A 17,159-nucleotide genomic window follows, 5' to 3' on the forward strand; every position below is an offset into this window, starting at 1 on the left:
TTTCTCCCAAGTATTATTTACTATTCTGATTAGTGGAAAAATACTTAAAAGATGTAAAAAGTTTAATTTTTTTGCTTTTCGCATTTCGCTTTTCACTTTTAGAGAGTCATACTAAGTATAAAACTATGATTGAGTTTTTTTGTGAAGAATATAGAATCAGATCTAAACGAAACCATAATATACCGTTAGGATTCAGTAAATAAAGCATGTAACTCCATTTTCATTCTTAAAGTCCACCTTGAAGCATTAGACAATCATATCCTCCATTTTTTAAATTTTTTTCTCCAGCTCTCGATGAAGGCTATGTATACAAATAACGCATAATACACGAAGGACGTCATGTTGGATACGAACTGCCACATAGCATGCCACATGGTGGAAGAGATTTACATGAGTCCTTTTTCACTTTACTTCCAAAATTCTCTCAAACTTTTTGAACAGTGAATTTCCTTCAAATACATTTTAAGGGAATGCTAACAAAAATAAAATTACTATTTTAGAAAGAAATAAAAAGTCATGGAAATAGTTCCGACATGAAATGTAAGCTGTGGCTGTGTCAATATACTATTGTGATCCACCCTTTTTCCAAACCCCACACATAGAGGAAACTCTGGGCTAACAAAAATAAAATTAATGTATTTTAGAACTTATAATGTGAATAAAAGATTTTTTTTTTTGTTGAGAAAAACTTTACCTCTTTTTTCGTGGAAGTTTAGTGGTACTTTAACAAGAAAATACTACGAGGATTGTGGACCATGGAAATGTGATAAATAGCGAACTTGTCTCAAGAATATAATTGCAAAACTGCAATATAATTACACGGGAATCTTAAAATACAACAAAAACAAAGGAGTTCCGACAAATTAAAAAAAAAATTATTGAGATTGTGCGGTAGATGAGCATTTAGCAGATGTTTAATGTGTGGAAAATGGGGTGAGTTTGTGGCAAATATAATTTCCTTAAAAAATAAAAAGGGGTTAAAAAATTCCAGCAAAACAATTAATGACAACAAGGTATATATGGATCAAAACTTGACAACAGAAATATATATGGGCGAAAACTTAAACGGCAAAGATATTGATGAGCTAAACTTGAAACCAAGGATATATTTAAATATTTTTACAAAGTTTGAGGTATATTTGACCCTTTTCCCAATAATATATGACCTATTGTATTTTTTTTCCTTTTAACCTAAGCCATAATTTGACTTTTGCCAAATAGGGATTTTGTAATAAGTTTCCTACTTGTAATAACCTACATAATTTAACTGACTCTTTTTTCTTTTTTTCATGTGCAATTTTATTTTTAATAAAAATAATTTAATAATAGCGAAATGATGATTTTGTCTATTGAAAAATCTTTTAATAAAAGGTTGAAAGTTTAAATTACTTTTCTAAAGGTAAATCACTTTTTCAAAGGTATTTACACTTTTTTTTTGTTTTCCATCCGATATTCGGTACACGCATTAAAGTCTGACTAATTTGAATTTGCGTCAGATAGGGCTCCATTCGGGAGGTAGCGCTCCCTACTAAGGATTTTTCATACCAAGGGCTCGAACTCAAAATCTCTGCTTAAGGGAGGAGCAACTCCATCCACTGTACCATATCCTTTGGTGGTATTCACACTTTAGTATATGATAGATGTAGATGTTGATTTAGATTGTAGATGTAGATGTAGACACTTTTAATATATTATATTGTAGATGTAGATGTAGATTAATGATAAATATTTAGATGTAGATGGTAGATGTATATGTAAATAGTAGATTAGTACTGTATGTGCGTTGCACATGTATTTCACGTCAATATAAAAAGTTGTGTACAAAAAAGAATTATATATACAAAAGGAAAATTTGTAAATTTTTCATTGTCTATTAAAAGTACATGAATATTTATTATTAGATACTATCACAAGTTTATGAGCTCATCACATGGGGTTTGCCTAGTGCGGTTTGCATCTCTTATTTGTTTTGCTAGCTATTGCATAATGAGCAGGTTATCATAAAGTGCTAATCCGAAGGACAAAATTATGGGTTACCTTGAGTGTTCTAACAAAAAAAGAAAAAAGTCTACGATAAAAGATGTTGAAATTAGATTTTTTTAATAGAAGTGTTTACTCCTTATACTAAATCATTTTAGCTTTTAAAAAAGAAAATAGTGAAAAATGTAAAAAACACACATACATATGTGTGTGTGAGAGAGTGTGAGAGAGCAAGAGACACTAATGCACATTGAATTAGCTTGAACTTGAATGATATATACTATTTTCTTTGTCTTAATTTATGTGTCGTAGTTTGAATTTCGAGAGTCAAATTTCATTTGGTGCTTTAAAAAATGAAAATTTCAAATTACCAAAGAAAAGAAGGAAAAAAACAAGAACAATGCATAAATCATTAAAAAATCGTTCCTTTTAATTATATTTTAGTGTAACGATACAATACCATATTGTAAATATAACAGTAGATCTTTAACCACTGCAATATGGAACATGTGCTCTTCTGTGGTAACAACTCATCTCCATTGACATGAAGTTGGATAGTTTTTACTTGTCTATTGAACGTGTAACAACTTTTCTAATTACAATACTAAATATACTACTAATAAAGAAAACCTATATATTATGTTATGAAGAAGAATTATGATTCATAGCAAAACTAATCAAAAGTACATAGTCCATGACAAATCTAAAAGGTGCTATTTTTGGAAGGTATTGATTTACAACCCGTGTTAATAATTGTTATTTGGCTATAATATTGGGTTAGCACAAATCCATTACAAAAATCAAAGAATTATGTTTGCTAAACTGCTCTCATCTCCCTTATTCTAGTGCCAATATGCACCTAGCAAAGCTGAAATAGAAGGCCTAATAACTAAAAATCACAAAAAAAAAAAAAGGTCTCAATTAACAATTGTCTTAAAGAATATATCATAATAATTTATTATTATAGACTTCACAAACATATTAAAACTTTTGAAAAATTACTACAATTCAATTAGCAATTGTCTTTAAGAATACATAATAATTTATTGTCAAACTCCAAGAATAAATTAACATTTTAAAAAATTTACCTCAAATTTAAAAGTGTAGTAGGAAATTTACCTTAAATCATAAATAAACTAACCCTGTAAAATTTTTTTTTTCCTTTTACCTCAAATCTCAAATCATAAGTAAATTACCCCTGCAATCATTAACACTATCTAAACTTCATGTTAAAAAATGATCTATTATTTTTCAAGTTGAAAAATAAAAATAAAAATATAGAAAATTTACCTTAATTCATGCAAAATTATCAACACTATTGAGACATCATGTTATTAAAGATAAAACTTAAGAAAATTAATATAAACAACATTAGTTGGTAAAAGAAATTCAAAAATTAAAGTGATAATAAATGCCGAATTTTAAATGATTTTTTTCACGAGGCGGCACTTTTTGTTAACCAATCCCTAACTTAACTCTTAAAACTAAACAAAGAAACTATTTATTATAGAATATTATTTCTAACCTATATTTGTTACACTGCCAATCAACAATTAACCAACTATATCATTCTAAATTATTTCTCAAAATATATTTTAGGACTCTTTTTTCACTATACAAGAAAAAAACAAAATCTACCAATATTAGTTCTCAATATATTTTACGACTTATTAATTTTTTTAAAATTATAGTCAATATTATAAATATAATGGTATAATAATTTGAGTAAATATGTGAAAAAGATGATTTTGTCTATTGTAGAGTCTTTTAATGAAGAACAAAAAATTCAAATCACTTTTCTAAGGGTTCACACTTTTAATATATTATAGATATAGATTATAGATATAGATATATATTATAGATATAAATATAATTATAGATATAAATATAGATAAACGTAGATTACTGATAAATTTTAATTATTTTTACTTTTTTTTAAGTTCAGATTATAAATAAGGAAAATAATTATAGAAGAAAAATATATATAGCCATATAGAACTCTTGAATGTCAAAAAAAATATATACAGGCCTCTTATTACATAAGGACAACTACATGACTCAATAAACATAAACTCCTAATTATCCTATTTAACCTAAATTTTAATTAATTATAATTCATAATTCTCTCTTGCCTATTAATTATTCCTAATTACAATTCGTAGCCTCTCTCATTTATTTTCTTTCTTTCTCTATTTTCTATTACTCTCCCTTTTTTCATTTTTTTTTTTTCGTTTTCTCATTCTTGTTTCTTTTTTCACTTTTTTCCTTTTCTGTTTTTTTCTTTTCCATTTTTTTTTCTTTTTATTTTTTCTCCCTTTTTCTTTTTGCATTTCTTGTATTTTTTTCTCTCATTCTTTTTTTTTGTTGCTGTTGTATTTTATATTTTACACTCCCTTGTCTCATTTTATGTAGTCATTTTTTTTAGTTTGTCCCAAAAAAAGTATCATCTTTCCTTATTTGGTAAATATTTAATGACAACATCCCCATTTTATCCTTACTGGGTTACACTTTATAAGATAAAACACTAAAAAGTAAACTTTAAGAGGGACAATTTTATAAACTTTACAAAGTATCACTCATTTCTTAAACTCCATGCCCGATCAAAAGGCAACACATAAAATAAAACGGAGGGAGTATATTTTTTATATTTTATATTTATTTTTATCATACTATATATTTTAAACAAATTTATTATTTGTAGTTGAATAATTTAACTGTGAATATGCTCAATTTATCATTTGTATTTGTATGCCAAAAAATATATGAATTAATTGTATTTGTTTGGGTCTTAAATATATAAATGTGCAATGTGTCATTTAATGCAAATGTATTGTTAGTAATTAGTATTTGCATTTCAAATTTATCATTTACATTTGTATAGAAGTAAGTATCATTTTGTATGCGAATGATTCAAGTTGTATAAACATGTATCGGTTGATGCGAATGTAGCATTTGTATTTGTATAATTTATCATTTTATAAATACAAGTATTCGTAGAAAGAAAAATAAAAATTCTTTTGCAATTGTTTAAAAATAAAATGATTTTTTCAACTACAAATTCAATACAAACAAATGAAATAAATTAAATTACAAATAAAAATACAATATGCAGTCAACTTGCAAATATAAATACAAAATAATTCTTTAAAAATACAATTGCATCGATAAAAATAATGCACAAGTACAAATAAAACGAAACCACACAATATAAATACAATATCCAGTTAATTATAAAATACAAATATAAAATAATTCTTTAAAATACAAGTGTGAATTGTATAAAATATAAATGATGGTGCAAACTAACAACTACAAATACAAGTGTGAACTATAACATACAAATACAAATGCGAACTATAACATACAAATACAAGTGCGAGCTATAATATACAAATATAAATGCAAACTATAACATACAAATACAAGTGTGAACTATAAAAAATAAATACAAATATGAACTATAACATACAAATAGAAGTGTGAACTATAAAGTACAAATACAAATGCGAACTATAACATACAAATACAAGTGAGAACTATAAAATATAAATACAAATACGAATCATTATATATATACAAAAATAAAAGTGAACTATAAAATGCAAATACAAATATAATTGTATCAATGAATATAAAAATATAAATACGATAAGCAATTATGGTATTTTTACTATTATTCGTGACTTGTATTCGAGTAGCCATATTTTTTGAAAATACGAAAAATATAAAATAGAAAAAAAGAAAAAAAAAGCACAAAAAAGAAAACTAAAAAGAAAAAAGTATTATAAAATATAAAGCAAAGAAGAAGAATAAATAAAGAGAGAAGAGGGAAACTTTTTTATTTTTCTGAGGGATGAGAGATTATCAGAATGAGGATACAATGAACAAAATTCCTCTATTTATATCTATTTATAGGGGAAAATACTCCTATTTCTGACTAAAAGACAGATACTTCAAAACCTGGTAGATATCAACTAGATTTTGATAGATCTTGTTAGATCATGATAGATCTTATCTATATTATTGATAGACATTCACTATAATGTAAATACATAAATAACACTCGCCCTTGAATGTCTAATTTATAGATAATGTGCCTCGTTAAACCCCTACTGGAAAAAATCCAGTGGAAAAAAAATCTAGTGAAGGAAAAAGAGTACACATCTCTAACAATACGCATATAGGCCGTCTCATTAAAAACCTTACAAAGAAAACCTAGTGGGACAAAACCTCGTAAGAAAAAAAGAGTACAGCGTGTATTAACTCCTCCTAATATGAATATTTTTGAATCTGTGCATCCCGATCTTGCGCACCATCTTCTTGAAAGTTGTAATTGGAGGAGACTTGGTGAATAAATCAGCCACGTTGTCACGTGAACGAATCTGTTGCACGTTAATATCACCATTCTTTTGTAGCTCATGTATGCAGAAAAGCTTTGCTAAAGTGTGCTTCGTTCTATCTCTTTTTATGAATCCTCCATTAAAATGTGCTATGCATGCTGTATTATCTCTGTATAAAATTATGGATACTTTATCAGATTTCAAACCATATTTTTCTCGAATGAGATATATCATGGACCTTAACCACACATATTTTCAATTCGCTTTATGAATAGCTATTATCTTAGCATGATTTGATGAAGTGGATACGATAAACTGTTTTGTATATCTACAAGATAGGGCAGTACCACTATTATGAACACATACATTTTTTGAGACCGAGCTTTATATGGATCAGATAAATACCCAACATCAGCATGCCCAATAATATCGGGACTGAAATCTTGCTAACAAATTAATTGAAAAGGCTATATCAGGCGCCTCGTAGTATTTACAAGATACATTAGTACACCAATTGGACTAAGATATGGTACTTCAGGACCAATCTAATTTGGTATGTTTTGCATTTCAGCAAATAATGTTATTGCTTTTGAAAACTCTTAAAGAGTTTCAATGATTTTCAAACCATCAATTTATCCCTCACAAGGATAATAAAGAAGTTTCTCGGAAACTTTATATGCTTCAGGCATTTTAAATCCTTTAGGAATTTTCATTTGGATTTTTGTCAAGTGACAATATCAATATGTGTGACATCTTCAAGTGTCTGGACTGCAAATTAAGTAAGTGTTATGCTTACCTAGATACATCCTTTTATGTCACTTAATAAATGTTTCTGCGTCAGCATGCTTAAATAAACGTAGAATTTAGATCCTCGTAATCTCTTACAATATTGTGCCAATATTGTATCAAAGATATCATTGATGATATATCATTTCGTATCGGTTCATAGTTGACATAACATTTTGAGATCTCATTACTTCATTATTTTCAGGTACCTGAACCTCTCATAAGGTTTCATGAAGTTTTATATCGTAGGCCCTTCAAGAGCACATTGCCTTCTTATTATGATTATTTGCTCCTTATTCATTTCAAGGATTATTTCATTTGGAACCGATTGATCTACCACAATTTACGTATGCATAGACTTTGTCCTTTTGGTACACAAAATAGGAGCATTTGCAGCTTAATATGAGATGCTTTCGACATTTGACTTGAATTATCCTTTAAATGAGGATCTGATGATAATTCCAAACATATTTCATAGCTGCTTATAATTTTCCCCTTATGTTAGGAAAACTAACATACATCCTCTACTTCTTTGAGGAATTCATCTTTGTACATCAAGATATATTCATTAATCGCATACCACACATCAAAAAATTTTAGATGAAATATTTGGTTATGACCTTGAACCAATTGAGAGGGAAGAAATAATTATAAGCTATTGGTCTAATGAATACAAGTGCTATTGTATGCAACATATCATATTTCAGACCAACACATAAAGCTTTGTTCTCATTAGCAAAGGTTTAGCTATTTATCGAAAGCATTCATTGCCAAATCAATATTATCAAGATGAATTTTCTTGATTACACAATCTAAAAATTATGCTCTTAACTCAATTTTATTGAGTAAGCAATTTTATGAATTTCAAACTTCAGGTTGACGATAAATGTACATGTGATTATCTTATTGATGAATCTTTTCAACATATCACATAATAGGTGAACGAGCCCTTTTTCACCTTTTATACTTTTTAAATTTTAAGGGATCCAATCCCAAAATTAGTTGGTCCAACCAACTTATCATGAGAACAAACCACATTAAAAGCGATGAAGAATTTTTTGATTCTTCGATATATGTTCAATACTCAGTATACACATCTTTAGGATGTGACAATTGTTCATGTCAGAACTTTTATTCTAGTAAACTCCAAGTTTACCATAACATGTACCTTTTTTCTAGCAAACTTCAAGTTTACCATGACAAGTAAACTTTTACTTGTCTCTTTCAGACATATTATGTATTGCTACCACATTCACTTTATGGAATGAAGCATATCGCATACTTTTCATCAAATATACATTATTTTGCCTTAGCCATCATAATATCATCAATATAGTTCATTGAGATACGAACTCAATGTCTTATCCATATAAAGACGTCTTAGGCATAAATCGATGGAATTTGAATCCAATATTTTTTTTCCTCTATATACAAAGAGGATTATTTTGTTTCATTGTAGCCATTAGTAGAAATTTGTCCAACACTCCATTATGTAAAACATCACTGCTTTGCTAAAGGAGTTTTAACACTCGATCAATGTCTTTTCCTGCCACTCAAAAACAACTTCTCAAAGAAAATAATTAGCACTCGAATTATGTATCAACTTAAAAATTGAAAAGATAAGCTCCAAAAGAATATAATAAATTGTTAGACATTACATACACGTGTACTTGTAATAATAGGCTATGTATAAAATTACCAAATTTTTTTTTTTGAATATGCGTGTAACATCTCTGTCCAAGACAAGTAGCACGGTAGTTATTGTTTACATATACACAACTCAAGACTTAAAAAGAACATATCTGTAAGGTTAGAATAAAGTAGGGCTTTTGTTCTTTAACTAAGATCTCATTCTCAAAGGTATTTTGCCTTCAAAATTCATGGCATAGCATTAGAAATTGAGTTAATACATAAATTTTACACCAAATTATAACTTTGAACTTAAACTTTAATAGTGCATAAATAGGACCTTTAACTATTCAAAATTTGAACAAATATGACCTCCAATTTTGCAATCCTATGTGTGAGTTTCACTCGCGCCTACGTGAAAAAGTAATCCAATCACACGGTCCCACATTGTTAAAAGGGCTGACTTGGAGGGAGGTCATATTTGTGCATTTTTGAATAGTTAAATGTCATATTTGTGCACTGTTAAAGTTTTGCTTTTTGTGTTAAAAAGACGTCATTCTTCTTCTTCTTCTTCTTCTTCTTCTTCTTCTTCTTCTTCATATTATTATTATTATTATTATTATTATTATTATTATTATTATTATTATTATAGCTGCAACACCTAACTTTTTTTTTAATTAAAAAATCGAACTCGCGCAGTAGTCTAAAGGAAGCGCCCAAGAAGAGCAAATAACACCACTGGGCTATCTAAGTTCCTTGTTTCATGTGGTTCAACATTAATATACGTACATAAATATAGATTTTCTACCTTATATATATAACGTAATTTTTTACCGAGGGGGTTCGGGTGAACCCCATGGCAACAACGTAGGTCCGCCCCTGCATTAATTCAATAATATTTTAATAGCGTTAATTTAATAACATTGTACTAACGTTAATTTGATAACGTTAATTTAATATACTACTACTATCCTTAATAACGTTAATTTAATAACATTTTATTAAAATTATAATTTTTTTTATTATTAGTATAGTTTCATCTTTAATTTAATATTTAAATAAATTATATTTAGATATATTATATAACTTAAATTCGCCCTCTACTTTATAATATATATACCCCGCGCGGTTTTTTTGTATGAGGATGACCCACCTAATTAATAAATCTTCAATATTGCTCTTTTTCCGCAATGTCAAAAGAAATTAGATGCCATTTTCATCTTTGAGTCAAAAATAATTAAAAAAATAGTGAAAAGTCATTTAAAGGTCATATTTGTGCAGTTTTGAATAGTTAAAGGTCATATTTGTGTACTGTCAACATTTAAGGTCATATTTATGTATTATGCCCTTTAAAGGTTATATTTGTGCAGTTTTGAATAGTTAAAGGTCATATTTGTGTACTGTCAACATTTAAGGTCATATTTATGTATTATGCCCTTAGATTTTAAGCTGGACGCGCCAAGTTTTGCGTGTTGAACACGCATTTTGCCACATAGGATTGAAGGTCATATTTGTGCAGTTTTAAATAGTTAAAGGTCATATTTGTGCACTATCAAAGTTTAAGGTCAAAGTTATAATTTGGTGTCAAGTTTAGGGTAATTTTTATGTATTAGCTCTTACAAATTCCTTCCAAACAATAATAATCATGAATCCACACACATGACTAGAAAACAATACTCCTCGGAACTGGACATGGGAACGTCAAGCAGTCGACTGAAAATATTGTAGGACTTTCTCTTATTGCCTAGTTATTTAATTAAGAATTTAAGTTTTGTGCACTGTCAGTGTACAAAATATTCTACACTATCAGGTAAACTTGACTTGCTATTGCAAGTTACCTAGTTTTTTTTTTCAAATTTTATGTAAATAATTGGATAACCTGTAATAACAGGATTTTATGTAAATAATTGGATAACCTGTAATAACAGGTAAATTGAGGTCAAATTGCTTGATAGTGTAGAAGAGGTTAAAGCTTCGGGCTGATAACATGTTATAAAATTAAAGCAAAGAAGAAGAATAAATAGAGAGAGAAGAGGGGCACTTTATTTCTATTGAGGATGAGAGATTATCAGAATGAGATACAGTGAACAAAACTCCTCTATTTATAGGGAAAAATACTCCTAGTTTCTGACTAAAAGATAGATACTTCAAATCCTGATAGATATCAACTAGATGTTGATATATCTTATTAGATCTTGATAGATCTTAATTATATTATTGAAGACATTCACTACAATGTAAATACATTTATAACAAAAAGAACAATAAAAAAGAAAAAATAGAAGATAGAGAGATTGAAAAAAGAAAAAGAACGAAAAGAAAGAAACAAAGAAAAAACAAAAATATAAATGAAAAGAAAAAAAAAAGTAAAAACATGAAAAATAAAAAAATACAAAAAATGAAAGAAAGAATCAAAAAAGAAAACTAAAATAGGGAAAAAAATCAAAAAGTAAAAAAAATATAAAAAAAGAAGAATAAAATTTAAAAAATGATGGTAAATACAAATACAATGTGTGTTTATAATGTTTTCATCATCATTCATGGCTTGTATTATGTAGTCATATTTTTTGAAAATACAAAAATATAAAATATAAAATGTGGTTAATGTATTTATGTTTTATATAAATACAGACTATTTGGAAAAAAATAATATAACAGATGTGAATGAATACATCAACTATAAATGATAATATTGTAAAGTGTGTGTATGGAAGATGGATTTTGTGCCAATCTTGCTATTTTTGAAACATCTCCTATTGCAAAACATAGTCCAACTTTGGTCTCACGTTTCACGTGGAGAAAACAAGAAGATTATTGTCAGAATGGCTAATTCTTGTATTCCGGTCATCTTTGAAATTCTAAAACATGTTCTTGCCAAGTCTTTAATGCGTTTTAAGTGTGTTTTGAAATCCTTTTGCTCCCTTATATCCAAGCCCTTATTCATTGAAGCACATCAAAAAAGTTGCATGACTCAATTCTTTGTCTATAAAGGCTTAAGTGACAAAGATGTCATATGCAATTTAGGCCAAGATCATGTTGTGTTACTAAATGTCCCTTCAAGTACTTGAATGAGCAATGTTTTCCAAATCTTGATTATTTCGGATCTATCAGTGGCCTAGTTTGTATGTGGAACGATGCTCAAGATGTTGCTATTTGCAATCCTTTAACGAAAGAACATGTATTTATTCCTAATCCATCCATGATAAAAATTATAGGACCATCAGTTATTTGTTGCTCCTTAGGATTTGATCCAACCACCAAGAAACCCAAAGTATGGGAGAACGATATGGTAATGGATATACATAAACTGAGTAACTGGATTTTCACCATCGGGGTGGACAAATCGTGGAGGAAGGTGAGAAATTTTCCCAATTTTTTCTCTAGTAGGAATGATTCTATTTGTATCGATTGGGTCATTTATTGTGAAAATTTATTTGGAGGGCCAGACGTAGCTTCATTCAGTGTTGGAGATAAGAAGGTAATACGATCCATCTTGTTCCCTAAAGGAGTAGGAAAATTGAGAGCTGATTTAGAATACTCAACAAGATTAATAGAAATAAAGGGGCAAGTTGCACTTGTGGATTTTTTGAGTTTTCGAGACAAGGGCAGCATAAGCTTACATGTTCTTCTATATGACACAACATAGGTGAAGCAAACGATTAATCTACACAATCAGAGTTACTATTATACACATCATCTAAACCTTTATTTACCGCTGACTCTAAGGGAGAGATTCTACCAGTTTCAACTTTTGGGATTTCGCCCCTCTTTTTATATGACATTGGAAGGAAAGAATGGAGAATAGGTAATATACATGAAACTCATTAACGAGAATATCAATGAGAGTCCACACATTAGTGTGCCTCAGCCGGTTACAAGTAGGACAATCTTCTCTTATGACCATCCAACCCAGAAGTAAAATGAGTATTTTCTTCTGAGTGAATCCTGTCTTAAACATATACTAAGATGATCTACACATAAAACAAATGTTATTAGTATATGATTTTTTGTCTGTTTTAAAATAATTTAATAAGCTTTTCTCTTCCAAAGAATTTTTTTAGCATAGATAAGCTTTGTTTTAGTAAATAAGATATGTAGTTTCACATGACTAATTTGCAATATGCACCGCTAATATATGCACTCTTATGCTGCTTTTTGCGCATTATGATGTCTTACATGCCTAACTGATGTTGTCTTCAATTTATTATTGAATCTACTTCGCGGAACTTTTGCAACAGAACATACAGAATGAATACAGGTTACAATTATTAAAGTCATTCAAGAAAAAAGATGACCTAAAGGATGTAGCGAAAATGGACCTCAATAGAACCTCCATAGTTGTCTTCAACATCCTTTTGAATCTTCTCGGCAGAATTTAGAACTGATTCCTTACACATGCGTATATCAATCAGCTGGAGTGTGGTTATCTCTGCGAAATCTTCTGGGATCGAATCCATATTCAAACATTCCTCAAGGAATAGTCGTTCAAGGCATGGAAACTGATCACTACTGGCTCTCCAGTACTTGATGTTCAAGCGATTCAGCAACAAGAACTTCAACTGTGGAAACCCTTCCTCAGCTACTTTCCACTCCGAACCAATATAATTGGAGGAAGCAAATTTTAGTTTGAGTGCCTCAAGTTTGGGCAACTTACCAAGAATTCGCAAATCCTTCAAATTCACACAAGTATTCGTCAAAGCTAACTTCATCAGGTTCTTCGGAAAAGCTTCCAGAGGAGGAAGTACTGAATGTGGCATCCCATCAAATTTCAATTCCTGAAGCCGAATAAAGGATCGAGGATCATGGAGGCCCTTCATTTCATTGCTTTTTATGTAGTCTTGTTGGTTACCGCATATCTGCAACTTCCTTAAAAAACGAACTTGTTGAGTGAAATGGTAATCACAATATAAAGGATTCCATCCGGACAAACACTGCAAATTACGCAAAGTCCCTTCATACTTATGAGGAACCATGTTATTCCTATCCAAGGAGAGGTTCCTCAATTGTGACATTTTGAAAATTTCACCAGGTAATGTGAAGGAAATTTTCGGGCGTCCATAATATTTTGGAAATTTAAGTATAAAAGTTTCCAAATATTGAAGTCTAGATATTGATGGAGGAATGTTAATATCATGATCGTTAATGGACGAGTAAAAAGTCAAAGCTAGGTATCGCAGCAGAGATAAATCAACTACACAACTGGGAAAAGCATCCAAAGTTGGTGAAGCAAGTTCTAGTATCCTTAAGACCTTGAAACGCTCCAACTCATGCATTATTCCTGAGTTTGAGGGATTTCGGATGAAAAGGAGAACGGAACGGGCCATATTATGATGAACCGTTGCCAACTGATTGGCAGCAAAAGAGGATAGCTCTGACTGAACACTGACCCGGCGCTTTGTGGAAAAATGCCTGGTTTGTTCACATGAGTTTTGATCTTCAGTTATAGCATTCACGAAGTTTAAGTTTTGAGCCTCTCTCAAGCAGAGTTCACGGATCACATCATGCATTCCGCAGGCTTTGATTTTTCCATCAAAACTCAAATGGTGGATGAAAATTAAACTTCTACCGATAAGATCTGTGAGACATTGTTCTGCATATTGTTCCAGCGAAAAACCCTCTGCCACCCATAAGTTCACAAGTTTATCCACAGAAATTAGTTCATCCTCGGGGAAGATTGCAAAATAAAGAAAAACCGATTTTAGGTGATGAGGCAAGTGATGGTAACTCAAAGCGAGCACTCTCATGCACTGGACTTCAAGATCTGTGCTTATCAAGGAAGTTATATTCTCGGAAACACTTTTCCACTCATCCAATGATTTACCAATTTTCAAGAGAAGTCCTGCAATCACAACAATGGCTAAAGGCAATCCTTTACAATTTAATGCAATTTGTTTCCCAACTTTTTCAAATTCAGGGGGAAAACAGGCATCCTCAAAGACTTTTACGCGCAGTAAGTTCCAACTTTCATCATGATTCAAGAAACTCATTTGATAAAGGGTTTCACCTGAGCTAGCATATTTAGCTACTTCCATATTCCGAGTAGTTAGGAGTATTCGGCTTCCACAGTCACAGTCCGGGAAACATAGTTTTACATCGTCCCAAGCTTCTTTAGCCCATATATCATCGATGAAAATCAGGTATCTCCTGCTTTTCAAAAACTTTTGGAGTCGATCTGCTAGTTGCCCATCATCTTGTTGCTCATACGATTCATCAATTTTTCTACTCCCACTTACAGAAGAAAGAAGGCGTAGGAGTACATTTCTCGCGCAGTACTCTTGTGAAACAGTAGCTTTTGCACGTATGTCAAAGCGAAACAAAATGAACTGATCATTGTAAATCTTATTAGCCAAAGTTGTCTTACCGATGCCTCCCATACCTACAACTGAAACAACATCTAGTTGGCTTGTCCCTCTAGTAAGTTGATCCCGTATCATCTCAAATTCATTTTCACAGCCAATCATCATACTCTCAGTCTGTTGTAAGGCATGTTGTGACGTACTTTCGAGGGTCAAATTTTGTGCTTTCAGATCTTTGCTGTTCAGCATTCCTATCCACTTCTTCACGGTGAAATCAATGCGTCCTACTGCTCGTTTCAAGAGGAAATTAAGTTTCCAAACAGCTATTCTTCGTGAAATTTGGTTTTTCGCTAAGGAAACTTTTCTTGATTCTGAGTTAATCATATCTTCTGTGATGCATGCTAGCTCTATGATTTCAGCTTCCAATCTTGTCAAGTCCTCAATATCCCCTTTTATATTGTAGGATTTCTCCATTATAGTTCTCAAAGATTGAATCTTATAATAGTGTGTATATGATGCAATAGAGTTTTTCCACAATGACTCATGAGTTGTGCTCAAAAGAGAAGTAATAGCAGCATAAGCCATGTTGAATACTATATTTTTAATATATTATGTATGTGATGCAATAGAGAGTTTCTGCACAGAGAAGAATGCAGAATATGTCTCAGTATGATAATACCACAAGCTGTTATTCTTTTTTATCTCTTGACAGTCTATTATAATATGCTCTACTCTCAAGTCTCCATCAACCAGCTGGAAATATATGTGTTGGAAATACATCCCGCCACAGAAATGATACTTGCGGTATACTAACAACAGAATAATAATGTAGCACCGTGATAGGGTAATCAACAAAAAGGAATAACAAGGACACATAATTTTAACGCGGAAAACCATGGGCCCAAGAGGAGCAAAATAATCCACTGTAAAGAGGAATTTTACACTTTATAGGTCCGAGTAAGTACTCCACAAATCACAACACACAAAACAAATAACCCTCTTAATTTTTTTGCCTCACTATAGTACCACTCAGAAGGGGAGCCTTGGAGTAACCGGTAAAGTTGCTGCCATGTGACCAGGAGGTCACGGGTTCAAGCCTTGGAAACAACCTCTGGCAGAAATGCAAGGTAAGGCTGCGTACGATACACCCTTGTGGTGGGGCCTTCCCCGGACACCGCACATAACGGTAGCTTTAGTGCACCGGGCTGTCCTTTTTTTTTAATATAGTACCACTCACATTCTCTATTTTTCCTCACAATATAAAGGATCTGTGAAACTCTCACACTCTCCGCAACTACTACTAAGTTGGGGCTTTGGGCTACAGGTGATAAAAAGTTTTAAAATGAGACGTAGGTGATAACAATTACTTAATTATAGATTAAGAAAGTTTAGAAAATATCAAAATAACTCACAATTTTTTAAATTTACACTTTGATCCAAATGTTAGTTAATATAATGAAAAACGAAGGGAAAAAAGGTGCATTTTTCTCTCTCCTCATCCGTTGTTATTTTCTCTTTCTTCGCGATATTTGTTGTTCATTATTGCTGCTGCTTTATCATCATCTGTGGAGCCAGATAAATGTTCTATTACAACAGTAGACTCATGTTGTCCGTAATATGAATTGAATAGATGGATTTCTGTTGCAACAGATTAATAATCTGTTGCACCAGATTAGTAATCTGTTTCCACAGATAAATAATCTATTGCACCAGATTACCAATCTATTTCAACAGATAAATAATCTGTTGCACCAAAATATATATCTGTTGCAAAAGAATATTTATATGTTGCAACAGATAATTATTCTGTTGCAACAGATTAATAATCTGTTTCAAACAACAAAATGCAGCTCCTGTCACTAACCCAACAAATAACTCAAATCATATGTTGATATCTTCCTATTGATACTGGATTCAAATTATTCCTTAATTTTAGACATGCTATTCATTGAGAAAAAGAAATAGACAACATGAAAATTAAATAAGAATTGAAACATCAAATGCATCAAACATAAATTTTTTGTTAAACAAAAAAAAATAAAAATACATAGGTAAAAGAAAAAAAAAGCTTAGTTATCATTATTATTATTATTATTATTATTATTATTATTATTATTATTATTATTAT

The 17,159-nt window shown here is 30.5% G+C and overlaps 1 protein-coding gene across 1 annotated transcript; it reads right to left on the bottom strand.

The window, feature by feature from the left end:
* Window positions 1–12,757: 12,757 nt before the first annotated feature.
* LOC124895590 (putative late blight resistance protein homolog R1B-16) lies at window positions 12,758–15,696 on the bottom strand. Its single transcript, XM_047406023.1, has one exon. It carries the CDS (start codon window positions 15,614–15,616, stop codon window positions 13,031–13,033), a length of 2,586 nt encoding a protein of 861 aa, XP_047261979.1. The 5' UTR covers window positions 15,617–15,696; the 3' UTR covers window positions 12,758–13,030.
* Between the last annotated feature and the right edge of the window lie 1,463 nt (window positions 15,697–17,159).

The sequence above is a fragment of the Capsicum annuum genome, unplaced genomic scaffold (genome assembly GCF_002878395.1).
Source record: "Capsicum annuum cultivar UCD-10X-F1 unplaced genomic scaffold, UCD10Xv1.1 ctg83107, whole genome shotgun sequence".
NCBI lineage: Eukaryota > Viridiplantae > Streptophyta > Magnoliopsida > Solanales > Solanaceae > Capsicum > Capsicum annuum.